The 27,123-nt window shown below is 33.7% G+C and overlaps 1 protein-coding gene across 1 annotated transcript in view; it reads left to right on the top strand.

Moving 5' to 3' along the window:
- Positions 1-26,848, top strand: part of LOC124357230 (protein lethal(2)denticleless) — a 35,420-nt gene extending 8,572 nt beyond the window's left edge. The window contains exons 4-9 of the mRNA XM_046808780.1: positions 2,201-2,320; positions 19,534-19,642; positions 22,124-22,329; positions 23,208-23,416; positions 24,253-24,454; positions 26,703-26,848. Coding sequence (XP_046664736.1) covers positions 2,201-2,320; positions 19,534-19,642; positions 22,124-22,329; positions 23,208-23,416; positions 24,253-24,454; positions 26,703-26,833 — 977 coding nt within the window. The 3' untranslated portion in view covers positions 26,834-26,848. The remainder of the gene's footprint in view (positions 1-2,200; positions 2,321-19,533; positions 19,643-22,123; positions 22,330-23,207; positions 23,417-24,252; positions 24,455-26,702) is intronic.
- Positions 26,849-27,123: the final 275 nt, after the last annotated feature.

Raw genomic sequence — 27,123 nt, 5'->3', positions numbered from 1 at the left:
GGAAAAAAAGGTTTATTGTACTATTACTAGTATAAACAAATTCAACATTTTCCAATATATAATTTTTATTTTGTGCAAGGCCTTTCTGAATCAAAGATTCCATCATCAGGCACTTCATCTTTGATTCAGAAAGGCCATGCACAAAATAAAAATTATATATTGGAAAATGTTGAATTTGTTTATACTAGTGATACTTAAATAGTGTTAGATTTAATTGTTGGGAGGTATACATCACTGGCTTAGGTGGAAAAAATAGAAAATAAAAAGTTGAATTTTGATGTTTAAATTAATGTGCAGGGAACCTATGAAAGAAAGGAATGCTATTAAATGTAAAGGAAAAATTACATTGCTGCAAAAGTGTACAGTATACACATATATAAGGCCTGTTCAAAAAATATCGCAACTTTTGTTTTTTTTTGAACATTAATTATTTATTCATCAATTTTGTTCCCTTAAAAGTAATCCCTATTAGATATTATACAATTGTGCCAATGTTTCTTCCAATCCTCAAAGCACTTCAAAAAGTCGTTTTTGTGATCTTGTTCAGTCCTTCTTCGATGCCGTCTTTATCTTGTCAATCGTAGCACAACGTTGTCCTTTCATTGGTCTCTTCTGTTCGGGAACAAGAAAAAGTTACATGGGACCAGTTCTGGGGAATAAGGTGGCTGTGGCATCATTAGTATGTTTGTTTTGGCCAAAAAATTGTGCACAAATAACGATGTGTGAGAAGGGGCATTATCGTGGTGTAAAAGCCCATTTTTCTTCTTCCACAAATCTGGGTTTTTCTGGCAGATTGCTTCATGCAAATTGCACATAGCTTGCAGATAATGTTCCTTATTGGCAGTTCTACCCTGTGGCAAGAACTCATGATGCATCATGCCCCTGCAATCGAAAAAAACCGTGAGCATAACATTCATATTCGACCGAACTTGGCACACTTTCTTTTCGGTCTTGGCTTGTGCGGCAGCTTTCATTGGAATAATTAAGCTTTGGTTACTACGTCACAGCCATAAACCCATGATTTGTCACCAGTTATAACCCTCTGAAGCAAATTTGGGTCATCTTGGACATAGCTCAACAGCTCATTGCTGTTTTTGGTTGAAATTGAGCAAATTTAGGTATGAATTTCGTGACAAACCATCTCATGCCCAAATCATTGGTAAAAATCAAATGGCACAAGCCAAGGAATATGTTCAGGTCCTCAGCAGTTCTCTAATGGTGATTCGACGATTGGCCAATACTATTTTCTTCACTTCATCAATGCTTTCATTTGTTTTTGACGTGCTTGGGCGTCCGGCACATTGTGGCACAATGTTTCATCATTCACATTTTCTCAGCCCTCTGAGAACGTTTCGTACCACTGATAAACGTTGCTTCAGTCCAAGGTAGCTTCTCCATAAGCCACAGTCAATATTCGGAATGTATCTGTGTACTTAATTTAGTTTTGAACACAAAATTTGATTCAGATTCTTTGATTCATTTATTCGAATAGACACAAATCGAAGATGAGCCATGAAACAATTAACTGAATATTCAAAATGGCCGAACTTGTTGGTATACTTCAGAGATGTGTGTACCAACATATGTCACAAAAGAGTAAAAAGAACTAATATACGTAATCCGTAATTAAAAAGTCACAATATTATTTGAACAGACCTTGTATACTCTATACTGTGGCCTATATAAGAAAAAAATGGAAATCAGGAATGGGTGGTGTGGCAGATGGAAGCAATGATATGGTATCTAAAAGCTCTGTATTGGAGGCGAAAAAATGATCTGCAGACACGAAAAGTGTAAGTTTGAGATGAATTTCACTGACTTCCCAAGAAAGAAGGTCTCATCGGGAATCACATTCTACTATGATGAAAAATGCTGTAAATTTTGCATGTTCCTAAAAGTTTGACTTTGCAAAATTAAATATCCGCTGCATAAAATAAAAGAAGTAAATAAAGAATAATATAAATGAAAAGGTTTCATGGTTTCAAGTGACAATAATATATGTATTCTGTTAATAAATGTGCGTAACCGTCCAATTTTTAAAGAGTACCAACTGTTTCTTTAGTATTTTTACTAACCAAACTGCTATGCTTATATTATATTTTTTAACTATGTGTACTCACCAAGTTAATTAGAATGAATAATGTTTTATGAAAGGTTTTATAAGTGTGTTGCCACATAATTAATGATGGTGTTGTCATAGATGTGTTTGCCACTGGTGCAAGAGACGGTCTAGTGATTATGTGGGACTATCGGTGCTCCCAACCCAACACCACCACCATTAAACCTGACAACATCATATCCAACGCACACTGTCAGTCAGGTAAGTCGTTTGTGTCATGACTATCTAAGTTAATACTGTAGTGAAGATTGGTATACACACCTGTTTGACATTTGTTGTCTACTGTATAAGTAAAACATATCACCCCGATTTATACGAGGTCTGTCCAAAAAGTATCTGACCACCGACCAGTAGGCGGCCGCGACGTAACCGACCGGCTCGAACCGATTATTGGAGGGGAGGGGCGAGCCTACTCCTTCTCATATTAGGCATTGAATACGATCCGGTCACTCAGTGAGTCACAGCGCTCTGTTCTGTACAGTACTGCTGTGTGTGTGCGTCGCATTTCAATATGACTGAAGGTGTTGAGCAGCGCATTTGCATTAAATTTTGCCAAAAACTTGGCCATTCAGCATCAGAGACGATTACTATGATACGGAAAGTTTATGGTGATGTGTATATGTATATAAGTTTAGAGTTCACAAACTCTTAATTCATTTTTAATATAAGTCACAATACATTGTCCCAATGCACCCTGCAAGGTTGCGTGCGGGAACCAAAAACTAAACAATTATATGTCCATTTACTACTGACTTGCTGCATTTTCTTGCTATGGTATTTTTATTTATATAAATATGGCCTGTTTACACTGCAATCAATACATTTCTCTGTTTTATAGTTTTTAAATAATTACATTTGGTTACTCAAACAAAAACAAAAAAAAAAACTATATCCCTTTGAGACCCACAACAAAAATATAGGGAAATTGTTTTTTAAATAATACAAAGTTATAGTTTATTAGCAACCAAAATAAGACTAAAATATTATTTTTTTTAAATTTTTTTTCATGGGTGGAGGGGGGGGAGGGGTGTTACAATTGTGACACCTGGGTCTGAGTGGATCCTACCAAAAAAAGTGTAACAATTGTGAATCTTTTTTAAAACATGTATTTAAAAATAGAAAAAAACTACAGTCACACTTACTACTGGTAAAGAGTAATTTAAAAAGAGAAAAATTTAAACACAAAACTTTATGTCACCTTACATTGTTAAAATTACTCATTTGTATGAAATTTTTACAAAGCAGTCAGCGTCTTTGTTCAAGCAAAGGTAAACGTTGCACTTCTTACATCTGGTCCTGGATCTGGACTTGCAACCTTCTAGTCGACATGTGTGGGGATTCTTGAGATTGTCAACACAATGGTCAATGGTTGTAGCCATCATATCGCTTGTCTTGAGATGGTTTCGCCACTGGAGCGACTATTTTGTTCACACGCCGCATTGGTGGTTCTTCGGCATCTTCTAGATGTTCTGAGGTCCGTTTCCGAGTTGGTCCACCTACAAGATACTCAGCAATCGACAGCCTGAAATCCATCAGCTGCAATTGATCTTTTTTCTTGATGTTAGATAGTTCACAGGCCAAGCGGTACTCGAACCATGAGTTCACAATTGCTAGGTCGAAAAAAAAGTGGATGATCACCTTCAAGGGCCATTTTTTGGTACGAAGCCAGGACCTCCAATACTCCATCATCTGATCAAGTACGTCTACACCCCCCATACATTCATTATACTTTCTTACAATGGCGGGGCACTGAACATCAATATAAGTCTTTGTTTGCTTGTTCCATCGTTTGACAGTTGCGACTGGCTCTGATCCTGTACTAGTCGAGCCCATGATTATGGCTTTACTGTCCTTCCACATTAGTAGACACAATTTTTTGTCATCCCTGGTGTATTCATCATACTCCCCTCTTTTTAGTTGGCGTTGCCTACTTTTGCTCAAGTCAAGATTTTTGAACTGATTATCTTTCTTTGAAATCCTGTTTGTTTGTAACGTACCCGTGCCATCAATTTGCATCTGAGTTAGTTTTTCAAGCAAAGGAATGGTGGTAAAATACCTATCAAAATAAACAGAACTTCCTGGAGGAAGTGTTTGAACAAGGCGCAGAATCACAGCGGGTCCATGTCCTAGAGTAGTATCCGGAAAAGGTGTAGTAGGGCCTTGTTGAACCTCAAAATCAAGCATGAGACCATTACTAGTGGTCATAACATAGTTTTTCAGACCCACAGGCCTTGGTTTATTTTTTACAACTTGTCGCACTGGACAACTTCCTAAAAAGGGGATGATTTGCTCATCAATTGAGTATGTACCACTGCCTCGTTCTAGCTCTTGACAGCGTTTGCGAACTGCATCGATGATGGGCTGAACTTTCCCACAATCTGTTGGATTTTTTGTTGATCTTCAGTCATCGATAAGTTGTCAATACAATGTAAATTGACTCTTAGCTGAAAGAACCTGTTCCTAGACATCGATTCAATTATTTCTTTGAATGGGTGTTTCATTGACCAATAACATGCGTATTTTAGGATATTTAAAAAATCCCCATCAGCCCATGAATGCCAAAAAACTTTTTTATTTCAGCTGCTGTGCATGGAATAGTCATGGGCGCACCATTTTGTTGTTGAAAATACTGATTTGTATGGAATGCAAATAAATCAAATATTTCTTGGGTGAAGTATTTCTCAAAGTACTGGGCTGGACTGTAAATAGTGCGGTCTGTAGTAACATAATTTTTATAACATCTAGCTTGGATGAAAACTCTGATTTTTTCCATGAATTAGGTTTAGGCTTACTTGCTTGGGCTACTGGTGATGTGGGAGTGGGAGTAACATTTCCATCATCATCTGATGAGTTGTCATCATCGTCGGCCTCAGACGAAGGTTTGTAGTTCTGATCCAGGTCTTCATCATCCTCCGAGAATCCTTCGATGTCTGAATTATCTAACTGTTCTATAATTAAGTCTTCATCGAAAGCTAAGTTGGCCATTACTAAAAGTTTTTAACTGTTTTGTTCAACACATTCAAGTTTTAGGTTAGGTACTACCTAGGGACCTAGGTATCACAATCGTGATAGTTCACAAAAAACACAGATTTTAAAACTGAAAACTAAAAAAATTAACACTAATACATATAGTATGTCGATCTACACACTTTATAACACATAAACACAAACTTTCATGTGGATACCATGTAAAAAACGTGTTTCAAGAAGTATAAACAGACGACAGTGCATCAGACTGTCCCAAAACAACAAAAACAACAGAAGCAGGCAAAACAGGGTGACCAACAGCTGCGCGGTAAAAATCCCCAAATATTTACAGCAGTGTTTCAGAACTGTCACGACCATGTGAGGTGGGTCTAGCCGCTTCCTAGCGATATTTTGCCCATTGAAAATATCATTCAAAAGAAAGTGTAACAATTGTGAAACCAGGGTCTTTAAGGGATATTTTTTACCTTAGTTTGCATTGTGCGCATTTGCATACGCATACATATGGCACTACAACAAATAACCATTATATAAACTGTGAGAATGTACAACGATATAAACTGTGACAATGTATAACAATGTAATCTATGAGAATGTATAACAATATAAACTATGAAAAATGTTAACAATATAAACATGAAAATGTATAACAAGATAATATAATTAACAATTAAATAATAACCAACAACTCATGTACACAACCAATAAATTAACACGCGCTGGTGTGTGTGTGTGTGTGTGTGTGCGCGTGTGTATGTGTGTGTGTGTGTGCGTGTGTGTTCAACACAAATTGTAAGTGGGCTAGTTTTTAATTGATAAGTACATAATTTTTAATCATACATTAAAAATAAGGAATGGTATAGTTTAGCGTATGACTATGCAAGTAAAAATATAGGACTCTGTTATGCTTGTTTCATAAATAAAGTTAGGAATGCATATTGTAATTTGTTTTCTTTCAATTTTAAAGTATAATGATGTAGAATACTCTTAAGCTAAACTTGATTTAGTTTCGGAACACAGTTTGTGTTTATATTTAATTGTCATAAACACATATGTATATATCAGATTAGACATAATATTAAGATTAAATAATTTAGTTCAAGGTTTATTATTTTTATCATACACTAAAATAGTTATTGTATAATTAATAGTGAGCTTAGCAGAAGACTATGCGCACAAAATTTATCGATTCAGTTCTTATTCTCCATATTATAGTGTTTAATAATTGGAGTATATGTTTTTTTAGAACTTTTTTGTATTGGTACTATGCCAACTTAGATCTTTTTCATATTAGAGTGGTATAACTTAAAACATAAACATGACTATTAAATTAATTTAGTACTGTTCACTGGGCAGGTGGGCGTCGTGTGGGCTATGGATCCGATAGAGGGGGCAGCGATAATGATCTAATTGAAATTAACTCATGCATACAAATCCCAGATTTTTCACTTCTCAATAATTTTTTTAGTAGCAACAATGGTCACGACAAACTAAAAATATATCACTGTAATATTAGGAGTTTATTCAAAAAAACATAGATGAACTGATGATTTATTTAAGCCATTTGAACTTTAATCTGGATTATATTAGTTATGACTGAGTGTTGGCTGAGTTGATGGGGTGGAGGGGGGTTGAGCATTGATGGCTTTGACATTTACTTTACAGATAAGCAACGGAACCGGAATGACGGGACAATACTTTATGTAAACAAGCGATTGACTGCCACTGCCACGCAGATTACGTTGGGGGAGGTGTTTGGAATTAGTTGTAGATTTTATTTATTTAGGAGAACAGTTCAACTTACTTGCACTTTACAGAACTTTTGATAGCAATTTACACTTATTTATAGATGAGTTAGAAAATTATTATTCGAGAACGTCTTAGAAACAAAATGTGTGTATTGATAGGGAGACATAAACATAGACTTGCTTAACCCTCCATCGGGCGCTAAACGGAGTTTTCCTCCGTGTATTGTTTATTATTAAAAATAGTACTACTTTTATGATGTTGGCAGTCGTGCCCCGCAGTGTACTTCACGGCAATCTTTCGGGGAAGCGAAACAATAGCCTCCCGCTTATCTTTGTCAAAATCTGTCAGTATGAGGTCTACTTCCGTGCGAGACTGGACGATTTCCTCCGTGAGCGCCCGATGTCGTGTTTGGACGAAATCTCCGTGAGCGCACTTATTGTGTTTAGTTTTTATGTAGTAAATAATCCGTGTGCGCCTAAATGCCTGACCTGTGATGGGTTCTTTTTAAGTTTTACAATATATTTTATTTGAATTTTGTGAAATGGAGAATGAAGACGAGAGAATTGTCAGTACAGTACCCGTGTGCTAGGGAACATTTCAGTACTGTTTATGGAGTGAACATTGTCGTTATAAGAACCAGAAGGAAAATGTTTTGAAATTTTGTGTAGTGTTCAAAAAATTTTTTAGTAAAGAATAAATTTTGATTTTAGAATAATAATTGGACATTACAATTGTATAATATCTCAAAAATTGAAGTAAGTTGTTTTTGTAAGAGTGAAAAAACTAAGTTAATTTCTATATATTATTACAGAAGGTTAAACATTTTTACAATTATTGCAATATTCCTTAAAATAAATCATGTTGTTACTATACAATAACAATTTTTTAAATTTCGAAATTCTTATTTAGAAAATTCATTACATAAGAGAGTAATTTTTATTTAAATTATAAAAATGAATATATTACATTGTAATTAAATCGTATGAATATTTAAACAAATAAAAACAGTTTAAACGACTATAATATCCATTATTCACTAACCTGGAGGAAACCTCCGTGAGCGCCTGATGGTGTTTCTAATTTTAAAGCGCCCGATGGAGGGTTAAGAACGAAGTGCTGACGGATAAATACATGAATTGTTTACTTGGAACGGGACTTGTGAAATGTGTAGGACAAACCTACTAGAGTAACTGAAAACACTCAGTCTTGTCTCGATCACATTTTTGTACGATATAGAGATATGAGTAGAGTTAGAGCAGCTGTGGTCGAGGACAAGCCTCACAGATCATTACAGCACTGTTTTGACAATAACCGGACCTACGGCCACTAACAAGACACAGGCTGATACAGCTTCGTAACGTAGACGCCGAATGTTACTTGCTGACAACCTGACACACGCGCCACTGGGAACCCGTACTTGAGTCCTTGGAGGCCAATACTTGTTCCACACTATTTAACGATATAGTACAGAAATCAATCGAGAATGCCACAAAGTTAAGTAATAAAATATCTACTAGATCTAAGAAAACTTAAGCCTTGGATATCTGCGGGATTGATTTGTTCAATAAGAGCGAGGGATAAGTTAAGTAAAATAATTAAAAAACAACCTTTTAATGTGTCATTAAAAACATTATTACCACAACTATAGACAAACTCTAAGCACATCATTAAAACACGCTAAGAGAGAATATTATCGTTCTAAAATTACTGAAAACAGAAAAGACCCTAAAATGTTTTGGGCGAATAGTAAACGAATTGGCGGGTAGGGTGCAAAACCAGGGATACATTTCCAATACGAAAGTTTCTGCCGACAAATTCAAACATTGCTAACGATAAAATTACTCAAGTAGCAAATGATTTCAATAATTATTTTGCGTCTGTTGGGAAAACGTTAGCCGATACAATTAACCCGGTAGGGGACCCAGTGGGTGAGCGATAGCGACTATAGACTGGATGCGACATTTTACGTTACGTACGGTGACAGAACTGGACATAATACGGCACGTGACAAATTTACGTGGAGGCTCTGCCCCGGGGTCATGATGGCGTTTCTGCACGGGTCCTCAAGGACAATTTAAGCACTTTTATGAAACCACTGCTATACTTGATCAATTTAAGTATAACCCAGGGAATTATTCCTGACAATTTTAAGTTGGCTAAAGTGTACCCTTTGCACAAGTTCAAACAGCTTTTACTGACAAAATACAACTTCCGTCCGATATCCCTCTTGAGTGTCTTTGCTAAGGTACTGGAGAAGGTAGTTAAGGAACAGCTCGTACATTTTCTCCAGGTAAATATGTACTTTCTCAGTGTCAGTATGGGTTTAGGGACGACAGGAGTATTTTGGATGCATTGTTTGATTTAAAATAAAGAATTAAATAGTGCAAATCTCAGAAAACAAAAAATCAATGCTAATCTTTTTAGACCTCAAAAAAGCCTTTGACTCTGTTGATAGAAATAAGTTAATGAATAAATTAGAACAATTAGGTGTTAGGGGCAATGCCCTTACCAGGTTTCAAAGTTATTTTACCAATAGAAAACAATATGTCTCAATTTGTTAATGTTAGTAGCGATGCAATTAATGTAGACTACGGTGTAGTTCAAGGGAGTACACTTGGGCCAATTCTGTTCTTATTATATATAAATAATATTGCCAAGCTAAATTTAAACGGAAAAATAACATTATTTGCCGACGACCACACTTATTTTTCTGAAAGGAAATACATGGGCTGATGTGAGACGAGAAGCATTAAGTGATTTAATGTTATTGAAAAAGTGGTTTGATCAGAATGTCCTTTCCCTAAATATAACTAAAACAAAATTTATGCCAATTTCTTTGAATCCTCAGTCGGATTATGTCTTAGGAAAATCTGATCATACATAATTGTGGAAATCACAGTAACAGTACCTGTATTTGTGAAGCAATCGAAAAAATAAACTCGTATAAAATATCTTGGCGTTATTTTAGATTTCCGTTTGAAATGGTCAGACCATATTGAATATCTCAAACAAAGACCCGAAAGTATATCTTTGCCTTTAAGAACCTTAGGGATATTCTTACTGTTCAAGAAATGAAAATGGTATATTATGCATACGTGCAATCTCTTTTTGCATTTGGGATAATTTCTTGGGGGGCAGCTTATAAATCAAATCTTGATCCTCTTTTTACGGTTCAGAAAAACAATTTTGAAAAGTAGCTTTTAAAAAATGTCATAGGTTTTTCAACATCCATTTTATTTCAAGAAACTAAAATGTTTACAATAAGACAACTTTTTATAAAAATCTCTTTTAATACACATGTATAAAAATTTAGATGATTTATTTGTAAGAACTCAACACAACCCATAACACACGTTATTCTAGATCAAACAGGAATTCTACCATTGCAATTAACTAAATCTTATTTCTAACACCAACTCCATACTATCTTGCTCACGTGCTTTTTATAAATATGAGTAAACAGTTTCCAAATTTTAGTTTTTTCAGTGAAATTTCTACAATTATTTTTAAAAGGAAGGTTAACCAGTGGTTATTATCATTGTCTATTGAGGAGGCCGAGGCAGTGCTGTCTTCGGACTACAGACGGACAGTTTGACATGGTAAACAGCCACACTCCTATCCCATCATCATTCATTATCAATAACCTATTATAATCTGCGGTGACCCTGCTTAATTACCATTGTTGCTAATATGTATATGTTTTAAAATTAATAATATTTAATGCTTTAAAACAGGTACAAAGCAAAATTACGCGGTTTTTTCCTTTTAATATATTCATTGCATATTCGCATGTGTATGTGCATGCATATATATATATATATATGTATATGTGTATGTGTGTGTGTATGTATGTGTGTGGTGTGTAATGGTGTATTATTTTGTACTATATTTATATTCATTTTTTTTTATTAATCCAGTCCGTTATTTCTTCAGGGCGTGAACAACTCGAGACTGCGCACAGGCATCATAGCCCATGCAGGCTCATTTCCCGAGGACAATGTTTTTATACATGATGCTATTTTTATGATGTTTATTTTATGTTGTTTATTCTATGATGATTATTTCTTATTCTTTCTTCACATTTCAAAATTGTTCGGTATTGTAACAATCTAGAAATTAACTGTACAGATTGTATTATAATATTGTACATATTTTTGGGAAATAAAAAATCAATTCATCATCATCATCATCATGTGTCTATGGGCGATACACAAATAAAAGAGTGGTTTAGGCGGTTTAAAAATGGCCGCATATCAGTGGAGAGTGAGACTGAAAGGGCAGGCCTTCAATGGCTAGAAACGCTGAAAATGTTGAACGTGTTCGTGCAGCAATTAATGAAAACAGTGGATTGACTGTCCGAGAGCTGGAAAAAGATTTAGAAATACCAAAATCGTCAGTTTGTAACATTTTACACAAAGATTTAAAAATGAACCGTGTTTCGGCAAAATTTGTTCCTCGGCTGCTGACAGAAGACCAAAAGAACTGTCGACTTGAAAACGCACAGGTCAATCTGGATTTGATAAAAAGTAACCCAGGGCTATTTAAAAAAGTTATTACTGGTGATGAGTCATGGGTTTATGGCTACGACCCTGAAACAAAGGCTCAATCTTCACAATGGAAAACTCGCGAAGAGCAACGGCCGAATAAAGCAAGACAAAGTCGAAGCAATGTCAAGACAATGCTGACAATTTTTTTGACCAGGACGGTGTTGTTCATCACAAGTATTATCTTGAGGTCCTAAGGCGGCTACGAGATGCAGTCAGAAGGAAACGACCTGAACTATGGACAAGCCGTGACTGGATCCTGCACCACGACAACGCGTCAGCTCATTCCTCAAATCTTATTCAGCGTTTTTTGATCAAACACGACATCAACCAACTATGACAGCCTCCCTACAGTCCTGACATAGCTCCATAGCTCCTTGTGACTTCTGGGTATTTCCGAAATTAAAAATTCCTTTGAAAGGAAAAAGATTTGACGATGTCGAACAAATAAAACAAAATGTAACGAAGGACCTGTTAGCCATTCCGCAAAATGAATTTAAGGAGTGTTTCCGGAAGTGGGAGGAGCGTTGGAATAAGGTAGTGGCTTGTGGAGGGGAGTACTTTGAAGGGGACCAGATTGCCATTGCCGCTGAGTAACGTCAGTTCATGCCAGACGTCAAGGTCGGATACTTTTTGGATACACCTCGTATACCAATGGATAAATGTATATTTTTCCACAATGGTTGTGAATAATTTTATATAATTTGTTATTGAAAATAAATTGTTTTGTCATTTTCTTTGCTTATATTGGTGTTCTAGAGCTGTGTAATAACATTTTTTAGTATTGTTTTGTTACAAAATGGGTAATTTAGTGATGCAGTTGTCATTATCTAACAAGTAGTAAGTATTACACAAATGTTTTAGAGTTGTTTGTTAATATTCGGAAAATATGTCTAGGACGGTTTTAACTGAATCTACGTTACTGTGCTATCTGTATATTTTATTCAGATCATTATAATAACTTGTGGAGTCTTATTATACTACAGTGCTCTTTTACATGCCATCTGCACATACTTATATAAGAATTTAAAACTTAGAGTTAAAAGGCTTTAATGTTATATAAGAAAAAAACAAGAGAAATTCATTAGATAGTAATAGTTTTAAAAATTACTTTGCAAGTATTGCATGCAAGTTACATTGATATAATTAATCCTGTACTGGGATTAATTTAAACATCAATCACAATAACACAATCTTCTAAGTAACTTAAGATTAGGTATACTGTTAAACTTCAATAGAAGAAGGAAGTTACTACTCTAAAACTAAAATGTTGGTCAACTGTATTTTAGTGTTAAAAAAAACTTATTTTGAAATAACACATAAATGAACAAATATAATGATAAAGATGAACTTACTAGTATTGTAGTTTTATTTTTTTGTAGAGTGAGTAAAAGTTTATGATAAAGACTAGGCATGTAAGACTAGACAACTAAGACTAGCCTTTCCAGAGTTTGAATGTTTCCAGAATTTGGTGTAGTGACAGAGTCATAACAGAAGTAAGGCATATGTTTTTTGCATAGTTTGTAAAAATAAACTTTGCTTGTGATACAATGTAAGATTAAAATCCCTGACACATTTTGTCAAAAAGGTACCATCATCAGAGGATAAAAACACAAAAAATACATCAGCGATAGCTTCATCAAAAGTAATATTAAGTACTCAGATGATGATATTCTATCCTCTGATGATGATATTTCTATTACAAAGTGTGTAACCAGATAATCTTACATTTTTTACCAACAAGATTTGTCTTAGCTATATTGTAATAATTTTTTCAATCCTGAAATTGCAAAATGAATTTAAAGTAAAAGGTAAAGTTGGTGGGGACGCTGCTTTAGCACCCCCTGGAATAAGCTACCCCCTCGGGCTCTCTGACGTCAACGGCAGGGGGGTGCTAATTCAGCGCACGGACACGGACCAGGCACGGAATTAGCACCCCCCTTGGCTACAAGGGGGTGCTAAAATCAGCGCAATGAACCATGGTCGAGGCCCTGAATTAACACCCCCCTGTTCCAAGGGGGTGCTTATTCAGCGCATGGGACATGGCTCAGTCACTGAATTAGCACCCCCTAGCATTCAACCAGCAAAAAGAGTATTTATCTTTTTACATATTCAATTCAATCATAAATATAATAGTTGTTATCTGGATTTTTGTGGTGATGCCTCTGCCCTCTTATAAGTACTATCTACGATTGTTTTGCAATTTTCCGATGAACGATTTTAAATAATATAATAATCCTAATATGGCTACTTTCTCTTAAAAATTACCATAGACTTAATATTACATAATAATGCTGCCGACTAACAAGGCTAATAGACCTTAGAACTCCTCCCTCTCATTACGCATTGTCATATTTGTGTAATAATTTTCACTCATGACTTTTTGCTTTCTTAATTTGTTCTATATATCACCTATTAAAATAATAAATTAAATCATATCCTTCATTTATTCTATTTCAGTTTATTCTTTCAGTTAATATGTTTGTAAATTTAATTAACGCACTGCTAAATATATATTTAAAAAAACATAAAATTCTCGTCGATTCTGAGTCGATTTTTGGAATATTACGGAAGGTAAAATGTAATTATGGTTTTTATACACAATTAGTCTAGTATCTTTGCTGTGTCATTTTTATTGTACAGGTATTGAGTACTGGGCGTCCATACCAATGAAAAGATCTAGTCTACTCATAGTCTAGTTAAGGGTATTCACTGAGCATTAACAGTTCAAACTTAACCCAATCGTGAAAACTCAATGAAACATGTTTCTACATATAGTTAAAAACTATGTTATTTGTATATGAATCCATAATTAAAGTATATATTTTCATTTAATAGCTTTCACGGAATCTTCTGTTTTTAGTTTAATTAACTCAAATGTAAAAAACAATTACAACAAATAATTTTGTAAACAATTTAGGCTCGTATTTTAGGCAAAATAGTTCACTGTCACACAGTATAGAATTTTTCTCTGCGGCATTTTTGTTTCATATTTAATTTTAATTAAAATTTCAAAATTAGGTTTATAGAATGAAACAGATGAAGTATGAAAATTACAGTTTTTGTCTTGTTATTTATTACAGAAATATTCTTCACGTACCTGCCCTTAAATAATTACTCGTAACCATCTGCAGTAAGAAACTAGATTATAATTTTTTATCTTATGCACTATTAGGCGTATAGTGAATCATCTGCACCAATGGAACAGCTACATAGACTTAACACTACACAAAAATCCGTTAGAATGGTACTCACAAAAATATCTCAAGGTTACGCCCATAAGTATTACTATTGCTTTACGTGTAAAATATCCTCTATAGAATCATGCCTAACTATTTTTTCATGATTAAAGGAATATATTATAGAAACATCAAATACATTTCACATGAGGCTACAACTGGAAGATACATTATTAGTTTATGAACTTAACACTGTGATAAAAAACTTGATGGATGAGGCATTGGTAGCTAAGGATTGAAGTATATTAATCCGCAAAGGTTTCTTCCTAACTAGTTAATGTAAAAAAATGTTTGGTCGACTTCTGTCCATCTTACTTCTAGCAGATATATCCCTCTGGGTAAAGGATTATACCTCGATTATATTACTTTTTTCTAACGGTTATCGATGATAATTAGTGTAATATTACGAGAATGAATATTAGAATTCATATTGGGACTTTATATTATAAGTGATATCAACTATTACATGTAAAGTATTCCCACATATATGTTTTGTTGCTCCTTTTATGAGTAACCCTATTTTCAAATGTGGATCATAAAAATCTTTTATTACCTACAGTACTTTAGGAAAGGAGGGATCGTGATTTTTTAATTACTTTAGAACATCAGTTCAAAAAATCATGGAATGTCGCATTGACATTAAAAATTGGAATATTTTCCAATGACCATAATTTATTTCATCAGTAGTATGCCATTTTTTTAAAGACATTGAAGGAGATGTCTATGACGTACCAGTTATTCTAGAAAAAATTCCGTACGAAGGGGCGGGTATCAAGCTAGTAAAGATTTAAAAAACTTGAACTCGTTATTTTTGCCTTAACATCGTTTGCTCGTTATATATTGGCCGTCTACCAAAATATGAAATATACAGAGTGAAATCAACCTGCAAATTTCGATTGTAGGACTGTAGGTCCACACATAATTTTGACGAAGCTGACGAAACCCGTCCGTGCACTACCGACCCTACTTTTCAACTGATGTGGCCGTATCGAGTGGTTGAGTAATAATATCGATGTTATTCTCAGTTGTTATTCCTATATTAATACATAACTTATTATGTATAGTGAATTTGTTTGATGAAATTTCCTAAAAAATATAAGAAGAAATCAAACAATGTTTGAGTTGTACAGGCCCAAGGTGTAGCATATTATACTCTCTAGGTAACGGATACTTTTACACGAGTAAACGAGAAAAGATAAACTAGAACACGGTAATGATGTATGGACAAAAACTGAAAATCATCGCCCTTTTGTATGCAGTTAAAGAATATTTATCTATTGTGTGTTACATTAGTCAGACGTGCACTTCTAACCCCCATGTATCTGGAAGTGTCAAACTTAAGAATGAACATTTCTTACAATATTGTAAAAAGAAGAGTGAAATCTCAGTGAAGTCTTTTATAAAGCGTCTATAAAAAGGTAAAATTTAAATTACACTTCAGCTTAGCTGTAATTTTTATTTTAAGGCTATTTATATCGGAAGTTTAGAGAATTTTGTTACACTCTAATTTTCAATTCGTTGTAATTTTTATATAACTGATTTGTAAACTAGGTAGTAAACAGATGTATAGAAGCATAAATATTACTTTCATTAATAATAAAAAAAATACTACACAAATATACATAATATTTCATTTTGTATACAGTAAACTTTTATATTTTTTAATGTTTTATTTTCCGGGTAGAACAAAATCTTCAAACCTCGGTTAGAACCAAACGTAACAACTGCAACAAATAGCAATCTTTACTGGTACATTTAAGCATCTACGTTTAACACCGTAATCAATAGCATATCTACAAACTCCGTATAAATTTACAAGCCAAAAGTAGGTCTGAGGTCTTCCATTTAAAAACAAAATATTAAATAGACATTATAATAACTACAAAGACATTTTTAATTTTTGGTCTAGGTAATCAACATGTATTAGAGTGTTTTTTTCTGATCGTCTCAATCAAAAGAAACTTTGTTTAGAAATAATTAAGAATATTATGACCACAGTTCAGCAATGTAATGTTAAAATCACTTGATTAGAGCAGCTAAAATCAAAACAGCTGATTGTTTGCAGCCCACATTCAGTTCATATAATAAAGGCGGATATTGTTTGGTAATTGGTTTTAAAAAACAGTAATTGGTTTTAAAAAACAGTAATTGGTTTTAAAAAACAAACTATCTCCCTTATTTCACAACCAATTTTTAAAACTTGGTTATCGTTAGATTTTTTATTAAATTGTGTAATAATTTAGATATTTTTTTTTACCATATATATATATTTACGCTTAAAGATCTTTTAGAAATCACTATTTTGAAAATAAAGCTTGTAAGAAATTTAAATTTTTGATTTTCCTTAAGGTTATAAGGTATATACAAAATTTTAACCTAAAACAATCCATCAAATATAAATATAGTAAAGTAAAAAAAGACAAAAAAACAAAACAAAATTGTGGCTATTAGAGAATTATTGAGTTTTAGAAAGGTGAATATGATTGTTTTTGCATTTGGTCCATGAATAATGTCTGAAAATATTGGTAGAGATTGTGGAAACACTCCTCCTATAATAATTTTTATGTACAGAGTGTCCTGTAATTCTTAGGACAAGTCTATATACCGCAAACTGCTCATGGTCATGGCAAACGCATTTCAGAATATGGAAATAGATCTTTGGTGCTTAGTTTCCTATCCGTTAGTCTGTATGTGTTTTTTTATATACAAATTCGCTTTAATATCTTAAAACGAATAAACAAATCCTACCTAATTTGGATCAAATTATTTGTGGTAATAAGGCCAGTTATAAAACATTGTTCATTAATACTTTCGAAATGGCGGCCATTAAATCTGATTAACTTTGAATGTCTTAAAATCCAGCAGGTATACAAGAATAAATCTGATCGTGGATTGTATCATAAATCTAATTACTCAAAATACTATTTCAAACTATAATAAATAACTTCATTAAGAGCATCTTTACTGTAAAAAAACATGGTTCGTGAAAATAAATTAATATCAACTTTAGAGTATCTTATCCCTATTCTTTTATTTTGTGATTATATTATGCAAAACATTTGAAATACATGTTTCAGGCCTATCTAAGGATTAGAATACAATCATATATTTCATGTTTAATGAATTTATTTTAATATCTGTTGTTTTAGGACATATTTATTTACGAAAAATTTAGTCAAGCGACAATCAGATGTATTTCCAATAAAACCGCTTATCTTTGGATTTTGTCATCTATAAAAGCATTATTGTCTGAATATTACTGTACGAATTTTCTTGTTCTTTATTATTCTTAATATATAACAGATAACCTAGTCACTTTATTTAGTTTTTTTCACATATATTGTGAATAAATTGAAGCTTTATGATAAATACAAACAGTTTATTATTGTTAATTAAGACATTTGTTTTTGTCCTTCATTGTTCATAAAGGCGTTCATTGTTGATACATTTGCAATATCTCTAGTAGTTTTTAATTTATTAGAAAAAAAGTTGCTTGGCAACAGATATTAATGTATTTCCTGTACTTTAAATGAAGGGACTAAGATGTGAGCACGATTGGCATAAAGATATTCTGGAGCTGCCGTTTACTCGATTTTTGTAATTGTGACCTACTCGTTGAGATTTCCAAGATATTCCATTTTTAACAACAAAAAAAACGCACACTAACCGACAGAGGGGAAATTAAACAATGTATATCCATAATACTCAGTTATATAAATGTATGTTTTTGACAGCAATAACGCTTTTGAAAAATACGGTAGTATATTTATTGCTACGTGTTTTAACATTGTTTTCAACTTTTTTTTTTAATTATAGTTGAACTAACTGATATGGATATATACTGAATGATATTTATTCTTATAGATATAAAATAATATTTAAATTGTTTGTCAAGTGTATTTGAATTATACTATTCAGTTGAAATAGTATAATTCAGTTTATGATGCGTCCTTAAAAATAATTGGCTCTTTAGCCGTCGCAAAAATTACAATTTCACGGTTCTAATTTTCCCGCTTTTGATTGGTATTCGAAAAATTAAAATAAATAAATAATTGTTTTTAAAGTGGTTAATAGGTTGATATAATCTCTGACCATTGTATATTTATTACAAATGCCGGATTTACGCAATATCAGTTCCTCTGCGTTATTCGTACCACGATTTCAAATTAATTTTACTTTAAAATAAACCTGTATTTGAATGCCTAGAACCTAGTTTTTTTACTTAAGTATATTTGATGCATAGTATTTTTATAATTGGTAATGATGAACTGTTTGTTTTTGAAATTTTAAGTAAAACCACAGCAATGCAGTAAATATACTCATTGCAATATATATATATATATAATATAAATAATTATATATATATATATATATTATTTTATTTTATTGAAAAATAAATCGCAATATGGTTAAACGTTTATTACTATATTCCGTTGGAGTAATTATTCATCTCATCAATACGATGATTTAGCAGCCCCCAGATTCAAGGGGGGTGCTAAATCAGCACATGAGCACGGTCAAGGCGCTGAATTAGGACCCCCCTATTCGAAGGGGGTGCTAAATCAGCACATGAACACGGTCGAGGCGCTGAATTAGGACCCCCGTATTCCATGGGGGTGTTTATTCAGGGCCTGGACACGGCCACTGTGCTGATTTAGCACCCCCTTTCGTGACGTCAAAATGACGTCAGTAGCGAGGGGGTGCTATGTCCAAGAGGGTGCTAATTCAGGCGCACCAAGTTGGTAAGTAAGTACTAAAATTCATCTCTTAAGACTAAATCACAGTTTCATGTCAACCTTTTTGCTTTACAAAATAAAATATACACAAATACAGAACTTTTCATGATTGCTTTTTCTGATCTTAATTTTATTATATTGTTTTTTTTTTTTTACTTAAGGATCAACAGTGAAGAAAACTAAGCGTAAAGAGCCATCAAGAGCAGATAGCATCACTGGTCTTGTGTTTCAAGATCCAAATTTTCTAATTTCCTGCTCTGCTGGTGACGGGTAAGCATTAAAAAAAGATTATTTATGGTTAATTTTACTCATTCATTCAGCTGCTGTTAGATGTTTTCATAGTAAAAAGTGAGTCAAAACAGAAATATTATCTATCTTGGAAAAAAGTGTTATAGAATTTTATAAATTCAAGGTGGCGGACTAAAGTAATAATGTGTGTTTGCGTTAAATTGCATCACTGGAGTACTGTAACTGTATTTATTTGATGTTGTTATTTTATATGTTCATGCTAAGACTAAAAGATAAAAACTATGGATTCGATACAAGATCCAATTGTTGAAATATTAAGCATAGCTAAGCATTTGTTATCAATTCATAAACAAAGTTGAACACAGACCACTCTAGTGCTTGCTATGCTTCTGTGTTGTTTCAACATTAATACAGAATATCAGTCCTCTGACTAATTACATTTTTAAGTGATAACTCTTGAGATTGTTTACCAAATGAATAGTCCTTTAATTCAGAGTTTTAGCACAACTGTTCACACAGATACATAATTTTTAGTTAACGACTTCATTAACACTTTGACTATTAAGTAGTGCATTTATATCACTAGTGTCATACATACTGCACTAATGACTGCACTTTGGTAGCGATTGTGCTAAAATTTTCTAATTTTAGAAATTATAGTAGTAAGTAAGGTATGGTGTATTGTATTACATAACAAATGTACTAAAAATAATTAGGATTTAGAAAATACTGATTGTTAACAAAATGTATAAAATTTGTAAAATGTATAAAGTTTAGGTATAAAATCTGTATCTGTAAAATCTGTAAAAAGATGTATAAAATCTCAAAACTCAATTTAATGCATTCACTATACAGAACCAACCTGATTTTATGCAAGTTGTTGGCATGTGTATTTGATGTAATTAACTGCAAAATAGAGCAGTGCTAAATGGTAGAGAAAAAGAAAGCAATTAAGCGTGCTCTTTAGTGCATCTTTCAAAGTTAAATAATGAATTGGTAAGGTGAATAAAACATACAGAAAGAATAATTTGTAAATGTAAAAACATAATAGTAATTTCCCAGTATAACAGCAAACAATCCGTGTTGTACATTATTTGTGATATCATTTAGGTAAATATTAAGATCAGCGACTACCGCTCTAATCGCCGTAATTTTTTTGCATACTAACACAGGTTAACGTAATTTCACCGAAAAAAATTGTCCCGATTATCGCTAATATATAAAAACCAGTTTTTCGGCAGTACAATGTTGGCAATACAAAACACTTAAATAACAAGATTTTCGACTATAAAACTATAAACAATGGCCGACCATGGTCGTTTTGATGAGTTGACAGTAGTCACGTGACAAACAGGAAAGTTTCCGATTGGCCGGGCGGATCACGTGACCTGTAGGACGGCTTCGATAGACCGCCAGACGTAAACAAACAAACCCACATGGACAAGGAATAATTAGTGAAGTTATTGAAATGGCGTGCGATGGTTCTTGTCACACGCTAAAAAGACCCTAGCTTCCCTATTCAAAACTCAGATCACGCGATGCTTGCCCGCTGCGCAGCGCTTTGCGCTGCTTGCTCTTTTAGAAAAAAAATTAACTCGAGCTTGCAAAGTCCAAGCCCAGATCACGCCATGACTGCTTACACACACAAAACTCAGACAGAACTAACGCAGGTTTCATTACAGGCAAAAGATAAGCGGCGCGCGTTTATTACTGATAAGATAAGACGAGTTTATACTAGAATTAGTACATGGACTACTGCCCTACGAAACTAATAACACCAAAAAAAAAACGAATAAATGCATTGTCAGTCAGGTTTTTCAAATTTTGTTTTTTCCAAAAATTTTTTTGGGGGGGGGAGTAAACGGCTACGGCGATAATCGGGACTACTTTTTTCGGTGAAATTACGTGCCCTGCGAACTAATTAACACCAAAAAAACGAATAAATGCACTGTCAGTCAGGTTTTATTAATTTTATTTTTTCGAAAAATATTTTTGGTGGGGGAGGGAGTAAACGGCTTCGGCGATAATCGGGACTATTTTTTTCGGTGAAATTACGTTAACCTGTGTTAGAATGCAAAAAATTACGGCGATCGGAGCGGTAGTCGCTGTTCTTAAGATTTGCCATCATTTAATATGATAGTAATACTTGAGTGGTTACAGGAAGAGAGTCCAAATATTTTTAGTTGCTTTCCCCATAAGTGAAACATGGATTAGGGCTGAAACAATACCCGCATTAGGCAGCTTTAGAAAGTTCAAAAAAGGCCAATCTGAACCATTCCCTTCTAGAAGGTGATTTAAATAGAGTTGTCATTCATAAAATTTACTCAAGCTCGTGGTTTGCTTTTGAAATTAAAATAATGAATAATGTAGCACGGTTCCAAAAAATGTTATTGATAGTTTCTTTATCTCTCTTATAGTTTAGCAGATACATTTCTAGACTTAACAAAAGTATACTTTGTCTTAAAATTATTTGTAATTACACCTCACTATTGAATATTGCAGTCTTATCAAGGTGTGGGACATCCGTAAGTGTTACACCATGTATCGGAGATTACCGCAGCCATGCTACAGTCTGGTCCACCCTGGTACCTCTGCCAAGAACGGTTTCACCAGCCTGTCCGTGGATCCGGGGGCAGTCAGACTGTTTGCTAATTGTATGGACAATAACATATATTGCTATAACATTGCAACTTATGAGAAACAACCAGGTAATACTTCATACTCTTGTATTCTTTATTTTGATCATAAAGTAAAAAAAGGATGCGATAGCTAAATTAAAATTGATTCTAATTCTTTAAATAGTAATAATTAATTAGGAATATGCTTAGTCAAACAATTTTCACTTACGGAAAACTTATTGCGGTTTTGAATGTTGTGCCTGATTCCTATACAGATTTGAGTTAATATGGTTATTTAAAGATTTATTGTTAAACATTAGGCCCTTCAATGTCCTGTCCTTGTTTACAAAGTCAATAATTAATCATTATTTAAGTCCACTGTTCCTGGTTAACTTTTTACATAGCATGTATCCATTAATACACATCATCCTGATTGTCCCTACTCATATTCATGTCCTAACTATGTACTACCAAGAAAAGGGCTAAAGGTCCTTTCTAAATGTCAGTTGACCTTACTAAAGCCTACATAGAGAACCTACACTCACTTTATACACACCATATTCACCCAAGACAATGTCCATTCTATTTAGAGTTAGAAGTAATAGGCTCAATAAATACATTTTTATTGCAGCATTTGCCATTATTTCTAGTCAAAATAATCAATGATTTATATCTACTTTTTGAAGATTGATATTAATATTTATTATGTTAAATAATGGAAGTAAGCACTTTGTGTCTCCTTATGGATGAACCAGGCTACACTCACTTGTTGATATGAACTGGTTGTAATTTTTTCCCTCAGTGTTTTGATTAGAAATAAATTGATATTTTAGATGTGAAACATACAATGGTATATAGTTTCCAAAAATAGGATTGCTAACTTTGAAGATATATTGAGTTTCAGGATTATTATTCAATAAGCATTCTGATTAGGGTTTTTTTATTATAAAAATTGTATGTTTTTCTAGTGGCAAAATACTACGGACATCTAAACCAAACATTCTACATCAAAAGTTCTCTAAGCGTGGATGGAGAGTACATACTATCGGGCTCTAGTGATGAGCGGGGCTATGTATGGCGGGTCAAGCAACCAGGGCCCCCATTGGCTCAGCTGATGGGGCACTCAGCAGAAGTGACCTGTGTTGACTGGGCGGCTCCAGCTGACGGAAGTGTCAAGGTATGTGTACCTACGTTAGATTCTAGTGATGAGTAAGGCTATGTATGGCGGGTCAAGCAACCAGGGCCTCCATTGGCTCAGCTGATGGAGCACTCAGCAGAAGTGACCTGTGTTGACTGGGCGGCTCCAGCTGCTGACGGAAGTGTCAAGGTATGTGTACCTACGTTAGATTCTAGTGATGAGTAAGGCTATGTATGGCGGGTCAAGCAACCAGGGCCTCCATTGGCTGAGCTGATAGGGCACTCAGCAGAAGTGACCTGTGTTGACTGGGTGGCTCCAGCTGACGGAAGTGTCAAGGTATGTGTACCTACGTTAGATTCTAGTGATGAGTAAGGCTATGTATGGCGGGTCAAGCAACCAGGGCCGCCATTGGCTCAGCTGATAGGGCACTCAGCAGAAGTGACCTGTGTTGACTGGGTGGCTCCAGCTGACGGAAGTGTCAAGGTATGTGTATCTACGTTAGATTTTAGGAATGAGTGGTAGGCCAGATGGCCAGGGCTTCTATTGGCTCAGCTGATGGGGCACTCTGCAAAAGTGTTACCTGTGTTGACTGGGTGCTGCAGGTGATAGGAGAGTCAAGGTGTGATAACAGTACTTAATATCAAGATATAGTGACATGCAGGGCCAATTGTGATGGATCATTATTTTTAATTTTGCTTGACTACACTTTAAAGATTCAAAATGAAATATTTAAACTTAATTGTAGTTGCAGTAAAAGAAGTGTGGTTGGAGTGGGAGAGCCTAGTAATAAAAATAACATTGACAATGACTTTTTTTACTGTAACATATCATATTATCATCAGATTTTCTCTCTGTTAACAAGTATAACTGTGCAGGTAGTGACATGTGCGGATGATGCCTGTCATCGCTTGTGGCGGCTGTGTCCACCCACCGACAATGAAAACAAGGACCCTGACCTGGTTGGTTGGACTGAGTGTGCTGACACCACTATTTCAGCCGAGGGCCATCCCCTCAGCACCCCTTGCTCACTCAGACGTATGGTTCGGCGTCAGCAAATTACACCAGAAAGTTGCCAAGGTAACATCTGCTCACAGTATTCATATGCTCGTCAACAGGTTAAATTTCAAACACCTAAATCTAATCTATAACTAAAATTGGTCAAATTTGATCCTTTAATATTCCTGCACTGACCTTCCTTGTGAATTATGTAAAATGCCAAAATTTCAGGGTTTGCTAGAAAGAGCCATAATATTTTTATTTGCATAAATATACGGATATACTGGAGCGGCAAATCACTAACCACAAGTGTTAAGATATTGAAGTGCAAGGGTAGTTTGATAGGGCCCTACTGTGTAGGATGACTGTTTCAGTTGGTGGTGCTCCTTAAGTGTTAAAGGTAGTTACTAGCCAGGGCGTAAGAGCGTGCTACACCTGTCCACTTTGACTGGAGAGACTGGTACAGACCTCTGCCTCCCCCCCCCTCAATGTGACATGACTGAGATATAGCCCGTTATCCCTCCTCATGGATCTTGACAGGAAGTGGACCCCTTCCCCCTCAGTCTTACCCATCCTGAATATCCTGTAACTCTGGAAGCAAGCACAAAGGTCTTTTAGGACTAAGTGCAATGAAACATTTCTCAGCTTCTTGTCTTAAGGTGCAGGGAGATCAAAAATAACTTTTTATGGAAAATTAATCTGCATTTAAGTTTAGTAGAGATATCCGTATTACTATTATCTCTAAGTAAAGTTGAATAAAGTTGTTTCCAACTGTTTTATACTTTATTTTCCCTGTTTATTATTTTTTCTGCAATTCAAAACCAAAACAACATTTTTATTGTAGAAGTGTGTTTTTTTTAAGTTTTTGTTGTATGTGTTATTAATGTTATTATGAAGTATTTGATAAACTGGGGATTTTAACCTGAGGTTAATTGTGTGCTATAAAACATGGATATTTTACGGATCAAATATATAAGCAAACAAAGCAGTTGATGAAATACAAAAAAGTGTCAATGACAGCACCTAACAAAAAAGGTTGGAAAATAATTATGAAGCAGAAGAAGACCCAGACAATTTCTCGTATGGAATAGGAATGCATCGAAGCAAGTTTAGGTTATCATTTACTGCATGTTTAAATTAAAATTTGTTTTTCAAAAGTTGAGTTTTTTTTGTAGTAAGGTACATTTTCTCCACGACTACAAATTATAACCTAATGTATATTTTTTTGTTTGTAGAGGGTATTCATCTGCACAATTAAACGCACAGGTTTAAAAAAAATGTCAATCATAATTTGTTATTGCGAATAATAGACAATTTAGCATGTTTTCTTAACATATTTAAAAAAATAATACCAAAAATGTAAAAAGTTTCCTAAATAAAAATTACTGTGTTAATATGCGTAAAGGTTGAAACATATTTTGTGTTTTTTTTTTTTTTCTTAAATGTGTGTATAAAATTAGTTGAAATGGTAACAACACAATTACAAAGAATACAGTATAAGCAACTACAATCATAAACAACAACAAAATTATTTCTCTTATTTCTTAACTAATTATTTGTATTGTGTTCTAGTTAAGTATCCTGTATACAAATAAGTGGATTAGAAAGGGTTAAAATGTCATAATATGTTATGGTATTTTGTTTTATAATTTTAGAAAGACAACGGATTGTATACACACTAAGTAGAAATTGGAGTATTGGATACAAAGTTACATCAAAACCATTATTGAATCAAATTAAAGAAGTAAAATACAATGACATAAAATATATTTAATACAATACAATGTATTAAATAATAATTACACAAGTTCGATGGCTCCTAATTATAAAAATTTGTGTTTAGAAATAAAATTTGTTTATTTGAAAATAACAATTATTCATCCAATTAATGGATGAGCATTTTACGTTTAGTGAATGTAATCTTCTTATAATATTTTATCTGATTTTCTTCTCTTCGTTTGTTTTGCATAAATTATCTGTAAGTGTAATTATTTGGAAAAATGAATAGTTTTTTTTATTAAGAAACTGAAGTTTTATTCTAACAATATGATCAAAGCAACAATAAATTGTCGATAACGTGTACTAAAAGTAGAAAACAGAACACTGTATTCAGTAAAAATTATTGCAATAACATGATAAATTCAGATAAGAAAAAAATTAACAATTTCATTTTTGAATTCTTATATTAAAATAAGTTTTATGTTGAATTACTTCATTCTAAAACTATATAATTCAACTGACATTATCATTTTTATAAAAGCAATTCAAAACAATATTATAATGCATATTGTCTTGATTTGTTATGAATTATCTTTTGCATTTTTTCTAGATGAAAAACGTCAGAAGACAACAGACAGGGTGGTATTATCCACTGTACAGCCCTGTTCAGAGAGTAGAGGGGCTCGTCGATTGTTTGATGGCGACTCGTCATCAAGCTGTAAGTTTGGTTTATATATGTAGTTTAAAACATAATTGATGTATAACGTGGTGGATAAATTAAGAGACCCTAATACTATCCTCTGATAAAGTGTCACACCTATCCTCCCTATCTCAATTATATTCTCAGCAGACTTGTTGAGTTTTGAATGTCAAAACAGTTAAATAATACTGTGCATACAGTTAAATATTACTGTACATACAGTAAGTTACTTAACTTACTGTATGTATAATGTGTTAAATGAATAGTGCATTTAGATCACTTGTTTTTAATGCCAGTAACGCTTGTTAAATGAATTATGTACCTGCTACAA

This window comes from Homalodisca vitripennis, chromosome 3 (genome assembly GCF_021130785.1).
Source record: "Homalodisca vitripennis isolate AUS2020 chromosome 3, UT_GWSS_2.1, whole genome shotgun sequence".
Taxonomy (NCBI): Eukaryota; Metazoa; Arthropoda; class Insecta; order Hemiptera; family Cicadellidae; genus Homalodisca; species Homalodisca vitripennis.
The sequence above is the reverse complement of the archived record's forward strand: the minus strand, read 5'-3'. Positions and strand labels throughout refer to the sequence as shown.